Source organism: Dermacentor andersoni, chromosome 5, assembly GCF_023375885.2.
Source record: "Dermacentor andersoni chromosome 5, qqDerAnde1_hic_scaffold, whole genome shotgun sequence".
NCBI classification, from domain to species: Eukaryota; Metazoa; Arthropoda; class Arachnida; order Ixodida; family Ixodidae; genus Dermacentor; species Dermacentor andersoni.
The window spans coordinates 110,669,783-110,689,858 of record NC_092818.1 but is presented as its reverse complement, the minus strand read 5'-3'; the positions used below and the strand labels follow the sequence as shown (position 1 = coordinate 110,689,858).

The following is a 20,076-nucleotide window of genomic DNA, read 5'->3' as shown; positions in this document are numbered from 1 at the left end:
TGGACCTGCAGTGGATAAGCTGGGCAAGTCCACTGACCACATGGTGGGGTCGTATATGCGCAGCCACGTTTTCTTGACCCCGCAATATTAGTTGGAGATCCCTGCATAATGTTACGAATGCGTTCTCATTCTGCTAGGGTTCGAATACCGAATGCAATCGCTGCATAGTCCGCATCTCCGTATGTGGCCCTGTGCATTGTTCATACAACAGCGGCATTGTACAGCAGAGTTATAACCAACAAACAGCAAGGTTCGGCGTCGACAGTTAGTCATCCAGATTTTCACCGACAAGAAGTAAAGATAACTAAGAACGGCAAGTTCTAAGTTAACCAAATATCCACCGGAAACAAGCTGATGAAAGCTGGTCAGGACAAAAAATATATATCCAATGAAAAAAAGAAATAGAAAAAAAAACCTGACTTTCCGGTGCTAATAAAAACTTCAAAAAGTACACACGGGGAAATAAAAATCGCGAACACTGAACCTTCGCTATAAAATGTTCACGCTACTTTTTTTCTTGCAATTTCCTCTTGATTTTGGCAGCGCGTGGAGCGCTTAACGGTTAATGGATCACATCGCTTCTCTACAATAGCTTCATCCATCAGGAACGCGCGTACGCGGATTCTTGCTTCTACAATTGCCACGTCCTTTAACCATCATGATCCCCCTTCCAGAACCCTTTCCCACCATTACAAAAAGAAGCACGCATGGGACTAAAATACAACAACACTCACAAAAAAAGGAAAACACACACACATACATGACAATGCCGAGATCACTGTCGGACAAAGGACAAAACGGGCTTAATGGCAATCATTAATTGAAAGGACCAGCTGCACGAACAAGGAGAGTAAAGGAAAGGCACAGCAGTATCGCGTTTCATGGCAGACGGGTAGAAAGAAACAAGCACGCACGCACGCACACGCCAGACAGAAGAGAGCAACCTCGAAAAGCAACGAAAATATTCGTGAGCAGAAGAGGAAGTTGAAAAAAAAAAGAAATAAAGGACATAAAAAGAGTCGCTTCTCCTCAGCCCCTAAGTCATCGTGGATGGCGCTTTCCTATTCACTAGCACAATGGAGAATTAATTAATGAATGGTTGCGACGGGTTTTATTGTTTGTCGCGCTAACACACACAGCGCACTCTCATTCCAACGGTACGGGGATTAAAAAGAAAGCACTACTTGGCGGCAGCGCCAGCTAATGGAAAGGAGGAGGTGAAAGAACGGCAAACAAAGAGACCGCGACGCTGTCGCTCACTGTCGGATTACAGGAAATGAACACAGGGAAGCAAGCAAGAAAAGGACAAGTTCGTAAAAAAAAAAAAAAAAGGACCAAATTCATTTAGAGCAACAGGCAGCAGGCACAGCAGCGCACATACATAGCCATCCTTCTCGCTGTCTTTGCGATGCGCACGTCATGATTCGTCTGCTACAGTAGTGCTTGCTGTGGCCTCCGAAACGCATGCGCAGACGACGCCACGCTCACAGCACGCGTGGTGCGGAAAAAAAAAAAAAAGAAACCCTTAACGATTTCTCAAGCCACAAAACTTCCGTTCGAAAAAGAAGGGATGCCAATAGTATACCATGCGATTTCTTTACGTAACCGGGACTATATTCGTTATACGAGGTGGCGCCGCACGATCCACCGACACACTAAGCTATATATACCTCGGTCGACGAGGTCTACGTACCTGCCGAAAAGAAGCTGCTTACGCGCGTGGCGTGGCCCCTTTGATGCCGTTCCCGAGTGGCCTCCGCTTCTTCTGGACGCTTGCGTTTGTCCGCACGAGTTTCGATTTTTCATTGAACTCTTCGGAATAGTGTGTACGCGTTTGTTTTCCGCGCGCGTCTGCGCAAATATGATGCAAATAACGTCCGCCTATACGTTGGTGACGTCATTTCCACACAATCATGAAGAGAAAAAGGCTAAAAGAAAAGCTGAGCGGTAGCGCAGGGGTTACAGCGTACGGCTCGCCGCTCGACATCGCCACATATGCAAGGGTTCGATCCCAAATCTCAGTGCAATGTATCGTTTGTTTCTCACCATACGGCGGAAGCTGACGATAACGAAGTGATGACGAGGACGACGACGCAGCGCTAAAAAAAAAAAAAAAAAAAAGAAAGAAAAAAAAAAAAAAGGAGAGAAGAAAAGCAGACGTGGCAGACGTCTTTTAGCGTTTCCTACAAAAATCACTAGTGGGAACTGCAGCGCTGCGACCGTTGGGCTAGCATGGAAACGATGGGGCGTACTGCACGAACTTGTCTAATTTTCGTGCTCGAGGACTGAAACCTTCTTCTGACGTTAATTATTACGCTTTATCTTTTTAAACTATGCCAAACAGCGTTAGTTTCCTAAACACAGCAAGGCAATTAGTCTTTACGCACATGCGTAATCATTGCGTTTTGTAGGAAACTATGTGCGTACCTGCTGCAGAGGTAAAAGAAAATGCGCAGCATCGCCCAAAGTGCAAAATTATAGACGCGATATCATGCGCTAAGTTCCACAGGACCAGGCGCTTCCACGAATATTTACTCCTTCTCGGCAATAAAGTGCGCAAATCCGGAGCTTTTCGGCCTTCATTCAATGACTCATTGAGCTTTATTTGCTGAAAGAAATCAGAGGTGGTCGGGTTCCTCAGTCCAGGGCTCCGCTGGCCTTCGTCTGCCCGCCGGACCAGTTGGACGAGGGCTATAGTTGGTGGTCTCCTGGATCCGAGCTGGCGAATATTACGCATCGGGTGAGCGAGCGCGAGTGAATCCTCGCGGCTGTGAACACGCGGGCGGACGATTTACGTCAGATGAAGTAAGCTTGCGCACAAAGGAGTTCCGCGAGCGCGAATGGAAGCAATTCCCATCGCACGGGCGAAAAAAAAGAGAGAGAGAAAGGATGAGCGGTGCATGGTGTGCCCTAATTAAGCTACTGCACGCGGCGGCCGACAAGTATCCGCACCCGCACTGCCACGTAACACATGCTAAACATCGCAACGACAACAAAGGAGTAAGTGCTCTCTCTATCTCTCTGTTTTTTTTTTTTTTTTCTAGCCGTAGATGGGATTACAAGCGCGCGCCTCTTTCAAAGCGAGCGCCGCCGCGGCGAGTGTGCCGCCCAAATGACAGCACCGTGTCGGCTAAAGCACCGTCATTAGCGGTCCGGTCCGGAAAGGCGATTTAACGCTAGCACAGTTTGGCGCAGGCGGCAAAACCAGCGCGCCCCGGCGGCTTACGTGTAGTACGTGCGCGAGCTACTTATACTGGGCTCGCGATATCTATGCGTGCGCTTACACTGCCTTACACGAGCGCACACGGGCAGTGGAAGGTTCGGTGGCCGGGACGGTACATCTCCCCGCGCGCGGTGCAAGATCCACGGCGGGGGTGGGCGGCGGAAGGCAGCCGCCGTGCGACGCCTTGGGCCCACGAACAACACACGGCTGCGCAGGGAGGCGCGGCAGTTAAGAGGTTAAAAAAAAAAAAAAAAAAACGCACTGCGCATGGCACGCACGACTGCACGAGAACACGTGAGCAGGCACGCACGCACAACGGTCAGGCAGGTCGGGACCCCGATTCCTCCCTTACTCAAGCTGCGGGACACGTCCGCCGCGAGGCTGCGAGGGGGTACCCGTATATAGCCCTCAACGCCGCCGTTCCCGAACGAGTGAAACGCTCCACTCCCCTAAACCAATCCTTTCCACCCTCGACGGCTCACGTCACGTATGCAGCGGACGCCGCGCAGTGATTTTGAGCGCGCAAGCTGAACGCGGACGAGGGAGGGGAGGGGGTAAAAGATTCAACATCAAAACAGTGGCGCAGCGGTTGTGTTATGAATGCCGAAAGGGTCGAACGGTGACAACGCGACTAACACGCGCGACTTTACTGGCTGTTCAGAAACAAGCGGGCACGCCCCAACGGCTTGTTGCGGCTCTCGACGCAGCTTGCGGGGAGGGATGCGGACATACGGTGCGGTCGACATGGTTGTAGGTCGACATATGGGCAAGCTGGTGACGGTCCATCCTCGACGGAATACCGTGCCCAATCCGAAACTAGGTGGTGTGTTACGTTTTTTTTTTTTTTTTTATGCGCACTGTACCGCAAAGCTGGCAACACGGTGCACTGAAGCGCGGCATTAATCAAGTCGAATTCGAGTTATCAATAATAGAAAGCGGTCTCCAACTCAGTGAAAAAAAATAACAATAAATAAAGATTACTGGGTTCTTTTCATGTCACAAAAGAGACTCGTGGGGTTGATACACCGTATACTTGCAGAGGATTCGACCAGGTGGTCGATATCGACCACCTGGTCTCCTTAACGTGCACTCAGAAGGAACAGAGGTGCGTCTGAAAGGTGAGGTATACGATAAACAAAGTTTCCGGTTGGAAACAACGCATCTGTCCTCCAAGAGCGACTTCGACGACGTCAGAACGCCTCGCGTTGGCCCTCCACGAGGCGGCCAGATTCGCGGGGAGAAACCGGGCGGCTGGTCGCGCGGACGAAGTGGGAGTTCATTCGCCCGCGCCCGAGGGCTAATCTTCCGTACGTGGTCGTGGAAAGAGAGAGAGAGGGAGAGAAAAGGGCGAGGAGGCGTGATCGTCGCGCGCACACATTTAGGTGCCTGCGCGCCCTCTCTCGAATACCCCAGCGAGGCTCCACTTTAGCCCAAGCCGAACGAGAATGCGGAAAACGATGGCGAAAAGGCACCACCGCCGCGGAAACCGCAAAGGTGGTAGGTTGATCCCCCCCTCCCGCCCTCTCCCTCCAGCACCACCCTCTGTGTTTTGTGCGTTTTTTAATTATTTTGTTCGACCCTACAACTTCCCATCCACACTTTCATTATACCGGCTCCTGCGCGCGAGGCAGAGCGCCAGAACTCAAACGTCGCCAAGCTGCCACTGGTGAATGATAGACTTAAGTTTATCAATCACGCAATATCAACCAGCCCACTCTCAAGTCTGGATGACTGACAGCTCTAGACAGAGAGGTGTGCATTAGGAGACGCAAGAGGGCGGCGTTCGGCTTGCGTAAGCAAGGTTCGGGCCCCTGCAAAATCCGGGCAGAGTCTGGGCTTTGGGGTAACAGCGCGAATGCGTTCTGGCGTAACAGAGATATTACTTACGTTGATGGACTACAAGACCTTAAAATAATAAGTCGACATGATATATTCGTAAATTACGCTCCTACAATACTGGGGAAAAAATTCACTGCTACCGTGAGAGCAGGCTCGATAAGCCAGAAAAGACACAAAAACGAAAAACGATTGGTGAGGACGAGACGAAGTTCCTGTGGCAGCGCGACCTGACGCCATGGATTCATGGAATTGCAGGCACTCCTCTGGTGTTCTTTCACAATCACAATTAGGTCACCCACTGGTACGCTAGGAGATCGCGACGGGCGAAACTATTTCGCCAACAAAATTCCTCGTTCGTAAAACTATAGAACGAGCCAGACCACTAACCTTCACGGGAAATTCGGCAGAGCAGGCAGGTATGGAACTGCCACGTCAACGTAGTTACACCGCCGCACTAGTTTTCTACAGAACCGGGCAGGAGAAGAATGCGCTGGTGGAATTCGCGCTTCCCGCAGTCGCCTCCTCGGGAACGTCCGCGAGGCCTACAGTGTGCACCTCAAGCGGGCATGCACCCTCCATGCGAGCCTCCCCGGGCGCAGGCTGTGCGAGGCGACGCGACCTGACGCAGTAGCGTGAACTCGACGGGCAAATAAATTCTTTGCCGACGCGACGACCCAGACTTCTCGAAAGCGACCAACTCGGCAACGACCATTCGATCCCGCGTCCGTCCACGGCTGACGCAACCACTTAGACCGTAGCGCACCACCGACCGTGGGACCCTTGTGACAAGAGACGTGGCCGTCCGTTGTTGCACTATCTGTATTTCGTCCCTACATTTTCCTTTCTCATTAAACTACCGGGCTTTACGCGCCAAAACCACGATACGATTATGGGGCACGCCGTAGTGGGGGGCTCTGGAACGATTTCGGCCACATGGGCTTCCTTAACCTAAGTCGGGTGTTTCCGCGTTTCGCCCCAACCAAAATGCGGCCGCCGTGGCCGGCACACGATCCCGCGACCTCGTGCTTAGCAGCCCAACAGCACAGCTACTAATCAAGCAACCACGGCGCCTTCGTTTCTCATTCTTGGTCGGGCAACGAAGGTCGCCCGTTGCATGAAACGAGTGGAACCTTCCAAGAGAGACCCTGGCCACCGGAAAACTATACACGAGGCCATGATACTATATCTGTTGAGGAGCGAAACAATAAACCTACAATCTAGACACGCCTCACCGAAGCACCATAGGAGTTGCATTTCATTTATTTATTTTTAAATAAACGTTTTTCTTTCTTTCCCAAAGCATCTGGCCAAATCCATCCATCCATACATACATCCCAAATAATGAATCAACAAGCGCGGTGGGAATTCTCCCTCTCTCTTAATATGATCTACAGACGTTGGCAAAGCCTAAACTACATGTTTCAACGTCGGAAGTGAGGGTAATGTCAGGTTCCTGGCACGTTTAGAACGACTTCGAGAGTTTCGCAAGGGGTGCGTCGTTCCGGCAGCGAACAATGGGTGTGATGACGTAGTGCTGTGGACAAACAAGATAGTTCGCGGCCGTTTCCGGACGGCGCAGGAGCTTACGCAGAAGACAAATTTGTCTAAACCAACCGACGCACCGACTACACTGCGAAGGCCAAGTTCGAGCCCCGAGATAGTTGTCAACTATAATGTTTACAAGAACAAGGAGAGAGAAAAAAATTTCTTAGCAAGGAACACTACAGAGACACCCTAACGATTATAGGCTGACAAAGTGTTAACATTATTTTGGTTAATTTCGCGGTGAGAGGCTATAAGAAGATAAAATGATTATCATCACTGATTCATCAATCTAGGTATACATCAAGGTTACGTATTCATCAATGTTACATTTCTTGAATTTCGCGCCGCGTACCCCAGCACCGGTGCGTCAGCGTGACGTCACAAATTCTGAAGTACCCCCCCCCTCTCTTTATTTGGGTCAGTGCGGTTAGTAAAGGATCTTGATATATGCCAAGTTCAGACTTTGTTTATTTTATAATGCGATGTAGCCCATCTTTACGATAACAAATTAACTAAGCCCCGAATAGGCGCCGCCAATCTCCGTGACGTCACGGCAAGATGGCGCGCGAATTAAGAAGCTTTAGCTCGGGTGCTCCTATCTAAATACATGTAAACGGAGAATGTTTTTCTCGGCAACCATTGCACCAAATTTGACGAGGTTTGTTGCATTTAAAAGAAAAGCTTAAACGCTAGTGACTGTTGGTTTCGAATTTTCGAGTTGGGTCGTCAATTTTTTTTATTAAATATTGGCAAAAATCGAAAATTTTCAAAAACGAAACTATCAAGTTCACAACTCTGTAACTCAACAACGAAAAATGATAATACAATTCTGTGACTTGTATCTAATAGTACATCTAAAGCGGACAAAATTGATATGTTACACGAATATAAAAAAAATTAGTAATAGGGAAATACAACTTTTGCAGAACCCTTGTAACCAACGTAACAAATTCACGTAAGATGTACAATGACATCGAATTTGTCCGCTTTGAATGATCTAATGGATGCAGTTTACAGAACCGCGATATCAGTTCTTTATGCAGAGCTATGAATTTGTCAACTTCGTGCTTCTATGTTTTTCAAACGGTCAAATATTTGAACATCTTTTTAAGAAAATTCAAGCCCCAAATCGAAATTCCGCTTCCAACAGTCACTAGAATATAACTTTCTCTTTCAAATGCAAAATATTTCATTAAAATCGGTCCAGGGGTTATACCATAAAAACGATTTGCGTTTTACATGCATTTGATTAGGCCGCGTCGGAGTTGGGCCCGAGCGAAAGCTTCCTCTTAACTTCAAAGCGGCGTCCGGTTACCGCTCCTTTCGTCTTTGCCCCCTTTCTGGTTTAGCAAGCCTATTCTTACGATAGGAGTCGGTGCTTTTTCTTTTTTTTTTGTATCGTAGAAAGATAATTTACTAAAACAGCTCAAACTGATTTACTGATACAGCTAATATATATATTATACGCAGTCTTGCTGGCAACCCTCTCGGATGGAGAGAGAGAGAGAGAGTGTGTGTGTGTGTGTGTGTGTGTGTGTGTGTGTGTGTGTGTGTGTGTGTGTGTGTGTGTGTGTGTGTGTGTGTGTGTGTGTGTGTGTGTGTGTGTGTGTGTGTGTGTGTGTGTGTGTGTGTGTGCGTGCGTGTTCTATTCGGTGTCTCTTCACAATGTGGACTGCACACAGCCTTGCTCGCAACATTTCTTCACGCTGTCATGAGAGGCACCAGGCTCTCATGGGTAGCGTGACACGAGGGCCAAAGGTGCGGGCTGAAGGAGATCCTGACAGTGACGAGGTAAGAGGTAGGGCCAAAGAAGAATGCGTTTACTTCTTAGCGATAACGGTGTGTGATGACGAAAAGGCATCCCTCTGAACAGTGGCTGCAACCCTCCCACATAGCGATAGAGACTTCAACCCCGGCGGAGAAGCTGCGACGAACACGCTGCGGCCCCAACCGCAAAGGCTTCCCCCGGTGACGCTTCAACGCCGAGGTGCGGGCAAGTCGGAACGCGCAGTCCCCCCCCCCCCCCTCCCCCCTTCAGTGCTCTCTCCCTTGCCGGCACCCCTCTCGGTCAAACTGGACGCGCCCGGTCAAGCAGAGCTGCAACCTCCGGTGGACATAAAAGGCCGGCGCCAGCGGCGTTCAGCGCCTTTTCTTCATCACACACCGTCCTCGCTAAGAAGTAAACGCATTCTTCTTTGGCTACCTCTTGCCTCGTCGCTGTCAGGATCTCCTTCAGCCCGTACCTTTGGCCCTAGTGTCAAGCTACCCATGAGAGCCTGGTGCCTCCCATAAGAATGCACCGTGCAGAGCTTGTAGACGAACGAAAATTACAAACAAACAAGCGGCGAAGTGTGACGTCACAATGATCCGGTGGCGCTAGCCTCTCATCCTCCCCTTCTGCCCCCCCCCAAAAAAAAACACTTTTTGCTAGAAATTTTATCCGAAGCCAACATCAACACACTTAGCCAAGCTTTCAGAAGTTACTTCGCAAGGACTGTGTTGTTCGAACCGCTGAACATCGATGAAGAGGAAACCTAACTGCACTTTTCAGATGTACTTTTGTTCATAAACACGAGGCTTACCTAGCGCACAATATATGAAAAACGCTGCGTGCGTCGCGCGCCAGTCGTGTACACACATGAGTGAGAAGAAAACAGAACACGCATCTCAACTTAGTGAACGCGAGATTTAAACGCTGTATACTACATATACTCGCCGCAGATTCTCTTCGTGATGAGTCCGCTCCTGCGATGTGCCTCTCTTGTGGTGGCATTCTCGAAGAAGTTCGCGAAAAAAAAAAAAAGGGACATTACGCCACACGAAGGAAGTTTGTAAGGATATGCGCATCTTCCTTCCGCCGATCGACGAATTCATCAATGCTCCTAAACAACGACAATATATCCATATAACGGAAACTTCCAGCGATGAGTGTCCGCCCAATCTCTGAGAGACATAACATACTTTTTCTCTCTCTCTCTTACACACACACACTTAATCTACATATAATACATATACCGAAATGACGTCGATTCTTACGCCCTATCCGAAATGCAGTTAATTGTGCATGACCGAGTTAACCGGTACTCGGTGTTAACGTGCCCTTGCATCGATCAGTCCTGCAAGACAGTTCGGTCCAATCCGCGAAATGGGCTTCGACTCCCCAAGACTATGAGCGCGTAGAACCCTTCCCCCGCATAGTTTCTTTTTTTTCCCCCTAAATTTAACTACTTCAACGAATCACGATTCGCGAGTGCATTCCCTTAACGAGTCTCGATGTGTTTGTATTTTAAAATCTAATCCTTCTCGACTAACCTGCGACGTGAGGCCCCTACAGTTTTCAGAACACGCCTGCCACCTGGCGCTGCAAACATAACCTGTACTCGGTCGACGCACATGAGCAACCGGGGAAAGAATAGAAACAAATAATAATAGTAATAATAATGGAAAGACGGTACGCGAGTCTAGAGCGGGTCTGCGACGACGAAAGTAATTACCAACATCCCGTAATTAACGACTCAGATGGTCGTTCAAGCAGTTTGGATTTAATTATTAACCTGTCGCAACCGACGCACTGCCGCTATACCGGACGGCCCAGAGGCACGGGCACGTAGTGAGCGCTTAGTCGTCCGTTAAATAGTTTTCGTTTTCTTTATTATCCAACTATATGCGGGTAAAAAAAAAATAGAAAGAGGTAAAACATCTGCGTTCCACTCCGCCGCTAGTCGTTCAAACACTCGCTCCGTTCCCAGCGGACAAACTTAACGAACTTGGGCTTAATGGAATGCGTTTGCGCTGCCATAATGCGTATTATCATATCGGGCGTGCAGCGCACGACCCCTAACATAAACACCAGCGCGGTAGTGAACTCAAACTCGCGGAGCTGGCCGGACAGCTGGCGACAGAACGAAATTACGTTAGTCCGTAACGGGCGCGGATAGGACCGACGTAAGATATAATAATAAACACCGTGCGCGCGACGCTTTGGATGCCGAGTCACGCGATCACGAATGGACAGTTTGCACTGACGTATTCGTGGCCGCCGTCTTAAGGTACGTGATAGCAAAGCTGACGCGTGACAAGAAACGTATACCACCACGATAGCCCGGCAGATGCGTAATAGCGGCAATCCGGTGGACCGTAAAAAAAAACAGAACGATGTACGCGTGATGATATGGTGCACTGATGTCATCGTGGCCGCCATGTATGGTTTAGCACGGTGGAGAAGCTATACGTGCAAGCTCGAAAAGGGGGATTTTTCGTCCCCAACTTATTTAGCTAAATTTACATCCAAATCCTCCCCTCTTAACCTTACGCCGGCTGGGTGGCGGCATACGAAATACGTATACGAAATAATTTGATGAGAGAAATGTCACCTAAAAGCACAAGAAACCGTATGTATACATCTATAAAACGAAACAGTTCACCTAGTGTTTGGCTTTGCCCAGCGCACAGTGGCACGTTACAGAACCAACAATGTCGCCGGCATGTCAGCTTTATTGCGTCTCTATTTCCAAATTCATCTGTTCTTTTATTTTTTTTTATTCACACTGTTACTATCCCATTTTGACTCGACAAGCAAGGCCTTGTGGCCCTTATGCCTGCAATTACCAACATGTTCGTCTCCCCCCCCCCCCCCCCCCCCCATATTTTTTTTTACCCTTCAAGTATGTCTTATGTTTGCGCACCGAGCAACAGTAGCAATAATGTTTACCCGAGGAGGAAGCCGACCTCAAGCGCGTCCTCCGTGCTGTCCGGCGATAGTTTTACCAACAGCCGTGACGCAAGAACCTCTCGTGTTGCGTCATCAGCCGTCGGACAGTGGGAATCTCGAGTTTCTTCAGGGAATAACATACCTTATTCTGTTTAAGTGCCGAAAAAAATAATAATTAGCTGTTTAGTTTGTATATTTCTGCTATGCGCGCAGAAACAATGCGAAGCGCAGTCAATAAAAAAAAAAAAAAAAGTAGATTGTCACGCCATTAGAGTAACGAAAAGGTGACGCTTTGCTCTGGCTTGTGCATGCCCGCGTCATCATTGCCCACGATCGCGCTGCGACATCCAATGCGGGTGTATATACAGTGCACCGCCGTTTACTCGACTTCGGTTAATTCGATTTGTGTTGAATTTGACCACACTGAAATGTCCCGGCTAGAAACCCCACATTGCCACGGAAGGAAAACTCGTTTCGTTCCACAAGGCCGAAACCTCAGCCGGTTGGTGCAAGACTGAAGAATGAAATATATATATATATATATATATATATATATATATATATATATATATATATATATATATATATATATATATATATATATATGTGTGTGTGTGTGTGTGTGTGTGTGTGTGTGTGTGTGTGTGTGTGTGTGTATCAGCTAAATGCACAACGTACATGTAGTTAAAACGCAACAGCGTGCTGCTTTGTTTAATTCGACCCCCACAAACCTCAACCGCCGCTCCCTCATGCGCTTAGAGGTTACTTAAACACTGAAAACAAGACATTCTGGAGACGGCGCGCTACTTCTTTTTTCTCTTTTCAGGATTTCGTCAGCGTCAACGACAGTGCTGAGATTTCAGGGCCACTCACTGACGACGACACTGTCAGCAACGCGTCAGTCCAACGCTGATATGTCGTCTAAATATGTAGGCGCTCTTCGCCGCATGCTGGTTGATTCGCACTTGAAGGGGAAGAAGCCAAGTGGCATTACTAACTACACTTCAAGCAATTAACAAGATTTGAATTCGCTCATTCAGCCGCAATTTCTTAATTCGACCTTTCGGATTATTCGACTAAACCATGCGGTCCCGGCAAGGGCCTAATTACGGGGAGTCTATACTGTATAGGAACTGACAGAAACGGGCTTCTCCACACAAGCACTCTCAACAAAAAGAAGCTTGCTTACAAGAGAACCTGCTACGTACGTGCAGACAATCCTGAAACCCTGGCGAATTTCGCACACAGGCTATAGCGTGCGCAGAGGAAGTTAAAAAGGAACGATGGAAAAAGAGTGATATACAGCTCAAAACAAGGAAAACGTTCGATGTACTCGAAAGGTATACAAGAGTGATGTGGAGGATAAGAGTTTTTCGAATGCAACAACAGACTGGAATTGCGGTGACCGCTTCGCTTAGAGCGGCACTAGAAGAATCAGCGAACAAAGCAGTTCTTTGAAGACTGCCGCGAAGACCATCTCGCCCGGCAGTTCGGGCTATGCCGGTACGTTAGAAAAAAACGAAAAAAAAAAAAAAACGGAGGCAGCAACAGGGTATTCAGTTGTTGTACAGGGTATTCAGTTGTTTCATTCTAAATTCTTCGTCTAAACTCAACAGATGCATTGTACTGCAAAGACGGCCACGAAACCCGCATACAAATATCCGATATATTGAGATTGCCAGCTACCTGTCGGGCACCCTGAGGCAAAGCGCGTTCAACATACCGCGAGTTCGCGAGTACGTGTTCCTTCAAAGAAAGCTCCTGTTCCCGACAAGCCGACACACATGGTTCATCACACTCGATGATAACCACTCGGCACAAGAGCGGGTACGACCGCTATATACCCCCCGCGGTTATATATTCCGCTAAGGTAATCTACATATAAAACGTCTGCACAAAAAACAGGAGGCGAAGCAGTACTATAAGGTCTCGAGAAAAAAGTTCCATCCGCAAACGAACCCACAGCTACGATCCGCCGATCCCGCACAGAAACACGTTGCCGCTTAACGAAACGAATGTGCGCCGCTGCCGATAACCCGCAGAACAGCCCTGCGCCCGCGCGATTTCCGAAGGACTCTCGATCCCCCCGCAGCTTCCAAGTGGAAAGCAAGAAGAGCACGACCGCCGGTCGCTGCTGGCGAGGTAATTAGACGTGCCCGACGAAGCGTATCTCCGGCCTGTACGCATATACGGATCCGAGAGCGTAATAACGCTCCGTCCCCAATTCAACGCGTGGTCGACAAACGCAGGGCGCAGCGCCACGAGGCATATATACACGAACGAAAAGAGGGCGGATATCGGGGGCGGACCAATGCGCGCACCACAAAGCGCGGTGCGCGCATTGGACTCGCAGCCCGCAGCATGCTCAAGATCAATTAGCGGAACGATGGATTGCGTGACCCGCGGGGGAGGGAGTAGCTGCTGCTGATTGTTCGCCTAATAACCAATCACGCGCGCGATGTTCACCGCCACTGCTTACAGCGCAATGCGCAACTGCGACCGGCAACGTGTATAAGCGGTCTGACATCGCGAGCACAAACGCCGCACATATATTTATACATTCTTGTTCGTCTCCGCGATAGCTACCGATCGCAGAGTGTGAAACAGTCCTCTGTTTTATGCCTGCCAACCAATGAGCTTGAAAGATTCCTTATAAACAACTCCCTACGAGGCTACAACGGAAAGGCGGAGGATAGATCAGCACGCTCGGGTGTGTACCTTGAGCACACACACACACACACCTTTCGCAGGAAACATACGCACTTTATTATTCACGGTGATTTACCATCAGACACAGCTCAAAAGGAGCAGCAAAGTTGGAACAGCGCAAACTGACAAGAAACACAGCTTTTAGATCGCAGTGCCTTTGTTGTTAACGATATCGCCTGTTTCAGGCGAACTCGTCAACAGAAGGTATACCACTCGGTACCCTTTCACAATCGCGAAACTTGCAAGGGTATGATCGGAACGAAATATATTTTTGTGAACTTTATGAAACCGTTCGTAACATCGTAGAACGAGCCCACATTCGTAAGATTTATGGAAAATTCAGGAGAGTCAACAGGTACGCTGGCTATCTCAGCTGCTACGCTCCGGTATCACAATTAGTTTGGAGCATTATAGGAGCTGCAAGATTCCTTAGCCAGTACGAAGTCCGAATGCTCCTCGATATGTGTTAGCGCAGCGTAATCTGCTCAGCGACTGCTGAATTCGCGGTATAAGACGTGTACTTGCGCGCGCAACGGTCCTATCACAAATGGCTGCAACGTACCGTGTAACAAGCAAAAATAAAGGTGAAAAAAAAAGAACTACTTCTGCCATTAATCAGACAGTTACGCACGGAAGTATATCATTCCGCTGCGGAGTGATATTGCCTGTGGGCGCCTCCTACCTTTGGCAGCGCTGAAAGCGACTTGTGAGATGGAGCATAGGTGCAATGAAGCGACGATATAGGCTGCGGCAGCCAACCAGAATAGGTATACGAGAAGGTGGGCTCCTACACCGTCCGTCGCCGATCGCCTTTTGCGCGACGCCGCGGAATGGAAGCTCCACGGAAGGATTAGGGCCGTTATTCTGCAGCGATGCCTTTTTCGATCCTAATCCCTTTCCGCGCTCTTTGCGCTCGCAAGTGGTCAAGCGAAGCCGCGCCCCGTGCGGAGCGTCGAACGTGGCAACTCACGAACACAAAAATCTCTAAAAGACATTAGCATCGAAAATGGCATCGCTACGATATAGCGACCTAGAAGCGCGCAATGGGCGAGCCCACCTCCCTCTTCTGGAACACACAACCTGTTCTCGTTTTCTCGTTGCTGATTGGCTGAGACGAGGCCTAGCCTTCGCTGCAATGCACAGGATGGGTGTGAGGGGGCCATGTGTATGCGAGTTGTAATCGGTGAAACCGAAACTATATATATATATATATATATATATATATATATATATATATATATATATATATATATATATATCATGTTACGTCGCGAACGCAGCTTCTTGTCGTGGTGTACCCAAACATGGCGGCCATGATAACGTCAGTGCATCTTGTCATTACGCGTACACACCATTTTGATTTTTCTTAGATCAAGCGCGTTCACCAGATTATCACTTTTATCGGTTTGTCGCTCAGCGCACGCGCCTTTCGTGCTATCGTACTGTCAGGTTTATTGTTTACGCAGCTTTTCGACGAACTAGTACCCTAAGGTGGCGGCCACGGTAACGTCAATGAAAACTATCTATGCCGTGGGAATTGGGCTCGGCCTGCGCCGACGCGCATCCAACAACGTGCAACAAAGCGAATCGCCGCCTAAGAGCGCTGGGTGTAGTATCATTCGCCTTAATTGAGGCACGCCGCTTTTCGTCCGCTCCCACCGCTACCACCCGTCATGGCTGTGCCTCACATTCGCAACCCGGTTGCAAGCAACGCCACCTAGACGACTTGCAAGTCGGCCATACAGCCGCCGCTATCTTCCCGACTACCGGTTCAAGAGCAACCAGGCGCCTTACAAACGCAATGACGTGGCGTGCGCGCGGGCACGAAGAGCAATACAAGCGGGCCGACAGTCTTTCTCTCTCCCCTCGCAGTGTAACGGCGGTAAGCTACGTTCCGCGCGGAACTAATGGCCAGTTAATCGCCCGCGGGGAACAAGAGGGAAAGGTGCAGCGTCGCAGAGCCGAGCCAAGTAAGGACGACGTGAGGGGGTGCTGGGAGGCATGCAAGCCAATGAACGAGAGCACAGCATGGCACACACTACGCCGAACACTTCGGCGAAGAGCGCCAGTTATCGCTGCTTCTGCAGTCAACAAAACTCGCGCAAATCGAAGCTCGCGTAGCAGAAGACGGAAGCGCGCCAGTTGCAGAGTGAAGTGGACGGAGGAGAGACGACGACAAAAGGCTTCGCTCTCTCTTCCGCCGCGCAGTATTGATTAAAGGCGGCCGCCATTTCCTTATTCCGGTGTGAGCGGACCGAACGCTGCCATTCGCCGCTGCGCGGAATACATTAGGGCCGCTGCTTCTGCTGCCCATCGTAGAGGAAGGCGAGCGCTCGACCGCCGCCACAGCACCGAGCGCGCAGGCCAGGAAAAGGAAAAACAAACACTTAGAGGAAGAAGTAACAGCGGCAAAACGCCATAGTGCACACAACGTGCTCACCCACGCGCAACTTGATTACCGCTTGGCAGCGGGTGAAGCCGAAGCTATAGTGGGGCGGTGAGGGGGAAGCGGGCGTTTCTGACAAAAGAATCAGCTACATTTGTGACACATTTCAAAGCAGATGGCCATTTCACTGTTCTACCCCCCCCCCCCACCCTTTTTTTTTCTTTTTAATTGCGCAACGCGTCGAGTGAGAAACGACTATTCGCTCAGCTTAGTTCTACGCATGCGCTGTGGTCACAGGCCGCACGCACACTGCCAAGCGCGGGTGATCAGACAAGAACGGAACAGGCCACGCGCGCCGACACTGCTGTTGTGAGGTGTTCAAATAATAATAATAAGGTCGGTGTCAGAAATGTTTCCCTCCATGAATATGTTTCGCTGGGCAACGATCGCTCACTGGGCCTGAGTTCTATCGAAAGCACAGATTAGGTTACACGGCCGAAGCAAATGGCATTGCGGCCCGTCAGGCTTCTACCACATGCAGTGAATTCATTCATGAGACACGAAAATGAGATTCGTATCAGATGGATGAGAAAGGAGGCTGTGGCAAGAAAAAACATAAGATTTTGCACAGTGGCACGTATATACCGAACGTTTTCAGTTTCGTTTATTCGTTTACTCATCATAGACCCGCCTAAAAACGGATTACCTCGTGTGAGGCAGCACGGACAGAACGATCGCTTATGGCTAACGAGAACGATAGCAGTAACCTTGAGTTGGGAATATGTTTTCAGTCCTCGATAAAGAGACCTCACAAGGCGAACAAGGCTGCAGTGCATATAATGCTATGACAAAGTGTACCGGCATTTAGGGCACCGGTTCATGCAGGACACGTACTACTTATCGCCCCAGTGCCGCGTAAATACGTCACGGCATCAGAAAATAGTAAAATATTAGAGTCTATTCGACACACGCCAATCAGCTTAAACTCGCGGATTATGAAACGTGGCGCCAAGTGAGCCTACGCGCCAATTATTCGATGAAGACCCATTTCAAGGCTGAATGTTCGACTGGTGACCAATCAATCGACCAGTAAAATGCAGATTGTTTCTCCAGGACAAATTGATCTAGAGAACCGCCCGCGAAAGCGCATCTCCGACGTGCTTTCCGTTTTTCCATCCACGCTTCAAACTCGCGATTTAACAGCGCACTAAAAGCACCAATAGACAAACTCTTCGACAATCATTCAGGCAAAGCGGTGTTTCGAACACCGATCTCTGCGAACCTCTCCCCCGCCTGCGACCTGGCTGGTCATGAAGCAAATATCTAAAACACCAGCGTAAACCCACCAGAGAAAAATGCGCGGAACCGCGACTTAAACTCGACGGCAGTTCGTTTGCCTGCCAAATAAATAGCAATAAGCGAAGGCTTCCTTGGAGCAAACGCAACGCAGCGTGCGCCCCTCACCGCTACAACAGGTCACAACACAATCGTTTCATAAACGTGCCGTGCGCAACCAACAAAACACACATGCCTCGGCATGCGGAGGAAAACTAGCGCGGGCTACAAGATCACGCCCTTCTTGTCCCAGTTTTAGCGTTGCTCGGGGACATCAATGAACACAGTGACCCGCGAACGCCAAGCAAACAGAACGCGGTACGCACGGCTGTTTCAAAGCTCCTTTCCTTCCTCACCGTTAATAAATGAGGTCAGGAAAGAATGTCGAATAAAGAACGGTATCACAACAGGCCGGCGGCTCGGGTTGCGTCAGAGCCGAGCAAGAAGTTTCCGCTGCTGCGCGTCTCTTTGTTTACGCGCAGCGAACATTCGCCGGTGGGCTCGCGAAACCACGTTTAGGAGAATGTTACGCGCAACTGCGACAGCACAATTTCGCCGCTAGTAGTCGGTGAAACGCGCCGCTGCTGCAGATGTTCGGGCGAACTCGGCACGCTAGCATCGACGCTGGACCCGCGCAAGCATTATACACCATGCCGGAGCTGTCGCAATACCAGTTTTCTCTTTTTTACTCGCAGCCAGCGGAGGGGACGCGCGCTGGAATCGGGCAAACAAGATCAAACCGGGGGAGCAAGGGGGGCGCCGCGGAAAGAGACGCTGCGGCGGTGCGATGGCCGTTGCCTCACAGCATCGCCGCACGCAAAAAAACTCCCGATATCGAGAGCGCGCGCGCCTCCGAACTCAGGGCCGCAAGTCCGAGTGCGCGGCAACGAGCGTGTCACCTGCTCAAACGTAAACACGGTTGCGCGCATTCCGATCGCTGCGTTGCTGCTGCCCAGCGCCTGTCAACGGCGAGGATGGCCAGCATGCGAGCGCCCAAGAGCCCGCGTCACCACCTCATAAAGCTCGCGACTGTTTGCCCGAATGCGATCGGCCGCACCGGACCACCTGACGTCGCGAAGACGGAAAACCCGCCACGGGCGATTCCGCATATGCGCTGCCATGACGGCGATCGCCGCAATCTTGGCAGAACACGCAAGCAACGCCAAGCCCCTGGATCCTCCGTACCAGCCAACCCCCCTCTTTCCGCACCCCCCTTGGTCCGCTCATCGGCGCAGGCAACACACACAAGGGAGGGCGCGAAAAATACAAAACGTCAAGCGCGCTTACCTTTGTCGCAGGAACTCGACGACGCTACCGTTAGCAGACAACACAGCAACGTGATTCTCGACGCCATAAATCCATCAACTGCAGATACTCCATAGAATCACCCACACAATTAAATCCCGCGGCCCGACCAGATCCACACGCGCGCATACGAATACACACGCACACACGCGCACACAGCGAGTCGTGCGGCCGCTCTTCCACAGGGGCTATTCCTTTCACAACGCTCACCCCCCGCGCACTCGACCTCCTCGCCACCGTTGTTTGCTTTTTCGTTTGTCACTCGAATGTGTCGTGCTTTTTGTACAAAAAATCGGTCAAATAGTTCACACTAGTTCATATTACCGTTGTTTAAAGCGATAATTAAACATTTTATAAAGGCATGTGCAGAATTTAGAGGGGTTGGCAACACCAGGCGCAAAAGCCCGGAAAGCAGAACGAAGATGTAAGGGGAACTGAGATCCGCTGCATTTTAATAGTGTTTTTGTACAGCGTGAGAGCTGCGTACTTTTGGATTTCGGTTAGGCGATACGAGTTTTATACGCCCTCCTACAAACTACAAAGAATAAGTGCGCATCCCAAGAAATCGGGTCGAAGCTTACGGATGCGGAACACGCATCGCCTGCACAGCGTGCGGTCCCGTTTAACGCATTGTTGGTTGGCAGAAAGATCACGCACGCTGAAGACACGCAATAGGTCCTTCCGTCACGAATTCCCTATATATGCGTTCATCTAACTTCCTTGATTTACCAACACTCATTACATCTAATTTAATTTGGGAATTGTTAATGTGTTGTACCAAGAGGAGTGGAAGTGGGGGGGGGGGGGGATGCAAACACAGAAACTGCAAAACAGGATGCATGTCCAGCTGCTTAACTATACGCAAGCGCGCTCATTCATCCCGCGCTTTTCTCACTGTTGAGTTCGCATTATAGGTCTCGCTTCACTTCCGTCCAAGTCCACCAGAATGCGCAAAGATAAAACGTAACTGCGATACTAACATTTCGATATCTAACACCAACGCCGTTGTGCAGACGACGAACG

The 20,076-nt window shown here is 49.8% G+C and overlaps 1 protein-coding gene across 4 annotated transcripts in view; it reads right to left on the bottom strand.

The window, feature by feature from the left end:
• LOC126532041 (protogenin-like) overlaps positions 1–19,217 on the bottom strand; it is a 276,850-nt gene extending 257,633 nt beyond the window's left edge. For all 4 annotated transcript variants that reach the window (XM_055070924.1, XM_055070926.1, XM_055070925.1 and 1 more), the window contains exon 1: positions 19,036–19,217. In XM_055070924.1, the coding sequence (XP_054926899.1) occupies positions 19,036–19,102 (67 nt within the window). In that variant the 5' untranslated portion in view covers positions 19,103–19,217. The remainder of the gene's footprint in view (positions 1–19,035) is intronic.
• Between the last annotated feature and the right edge of the window lie 859 nt (positions 19,218–20,076).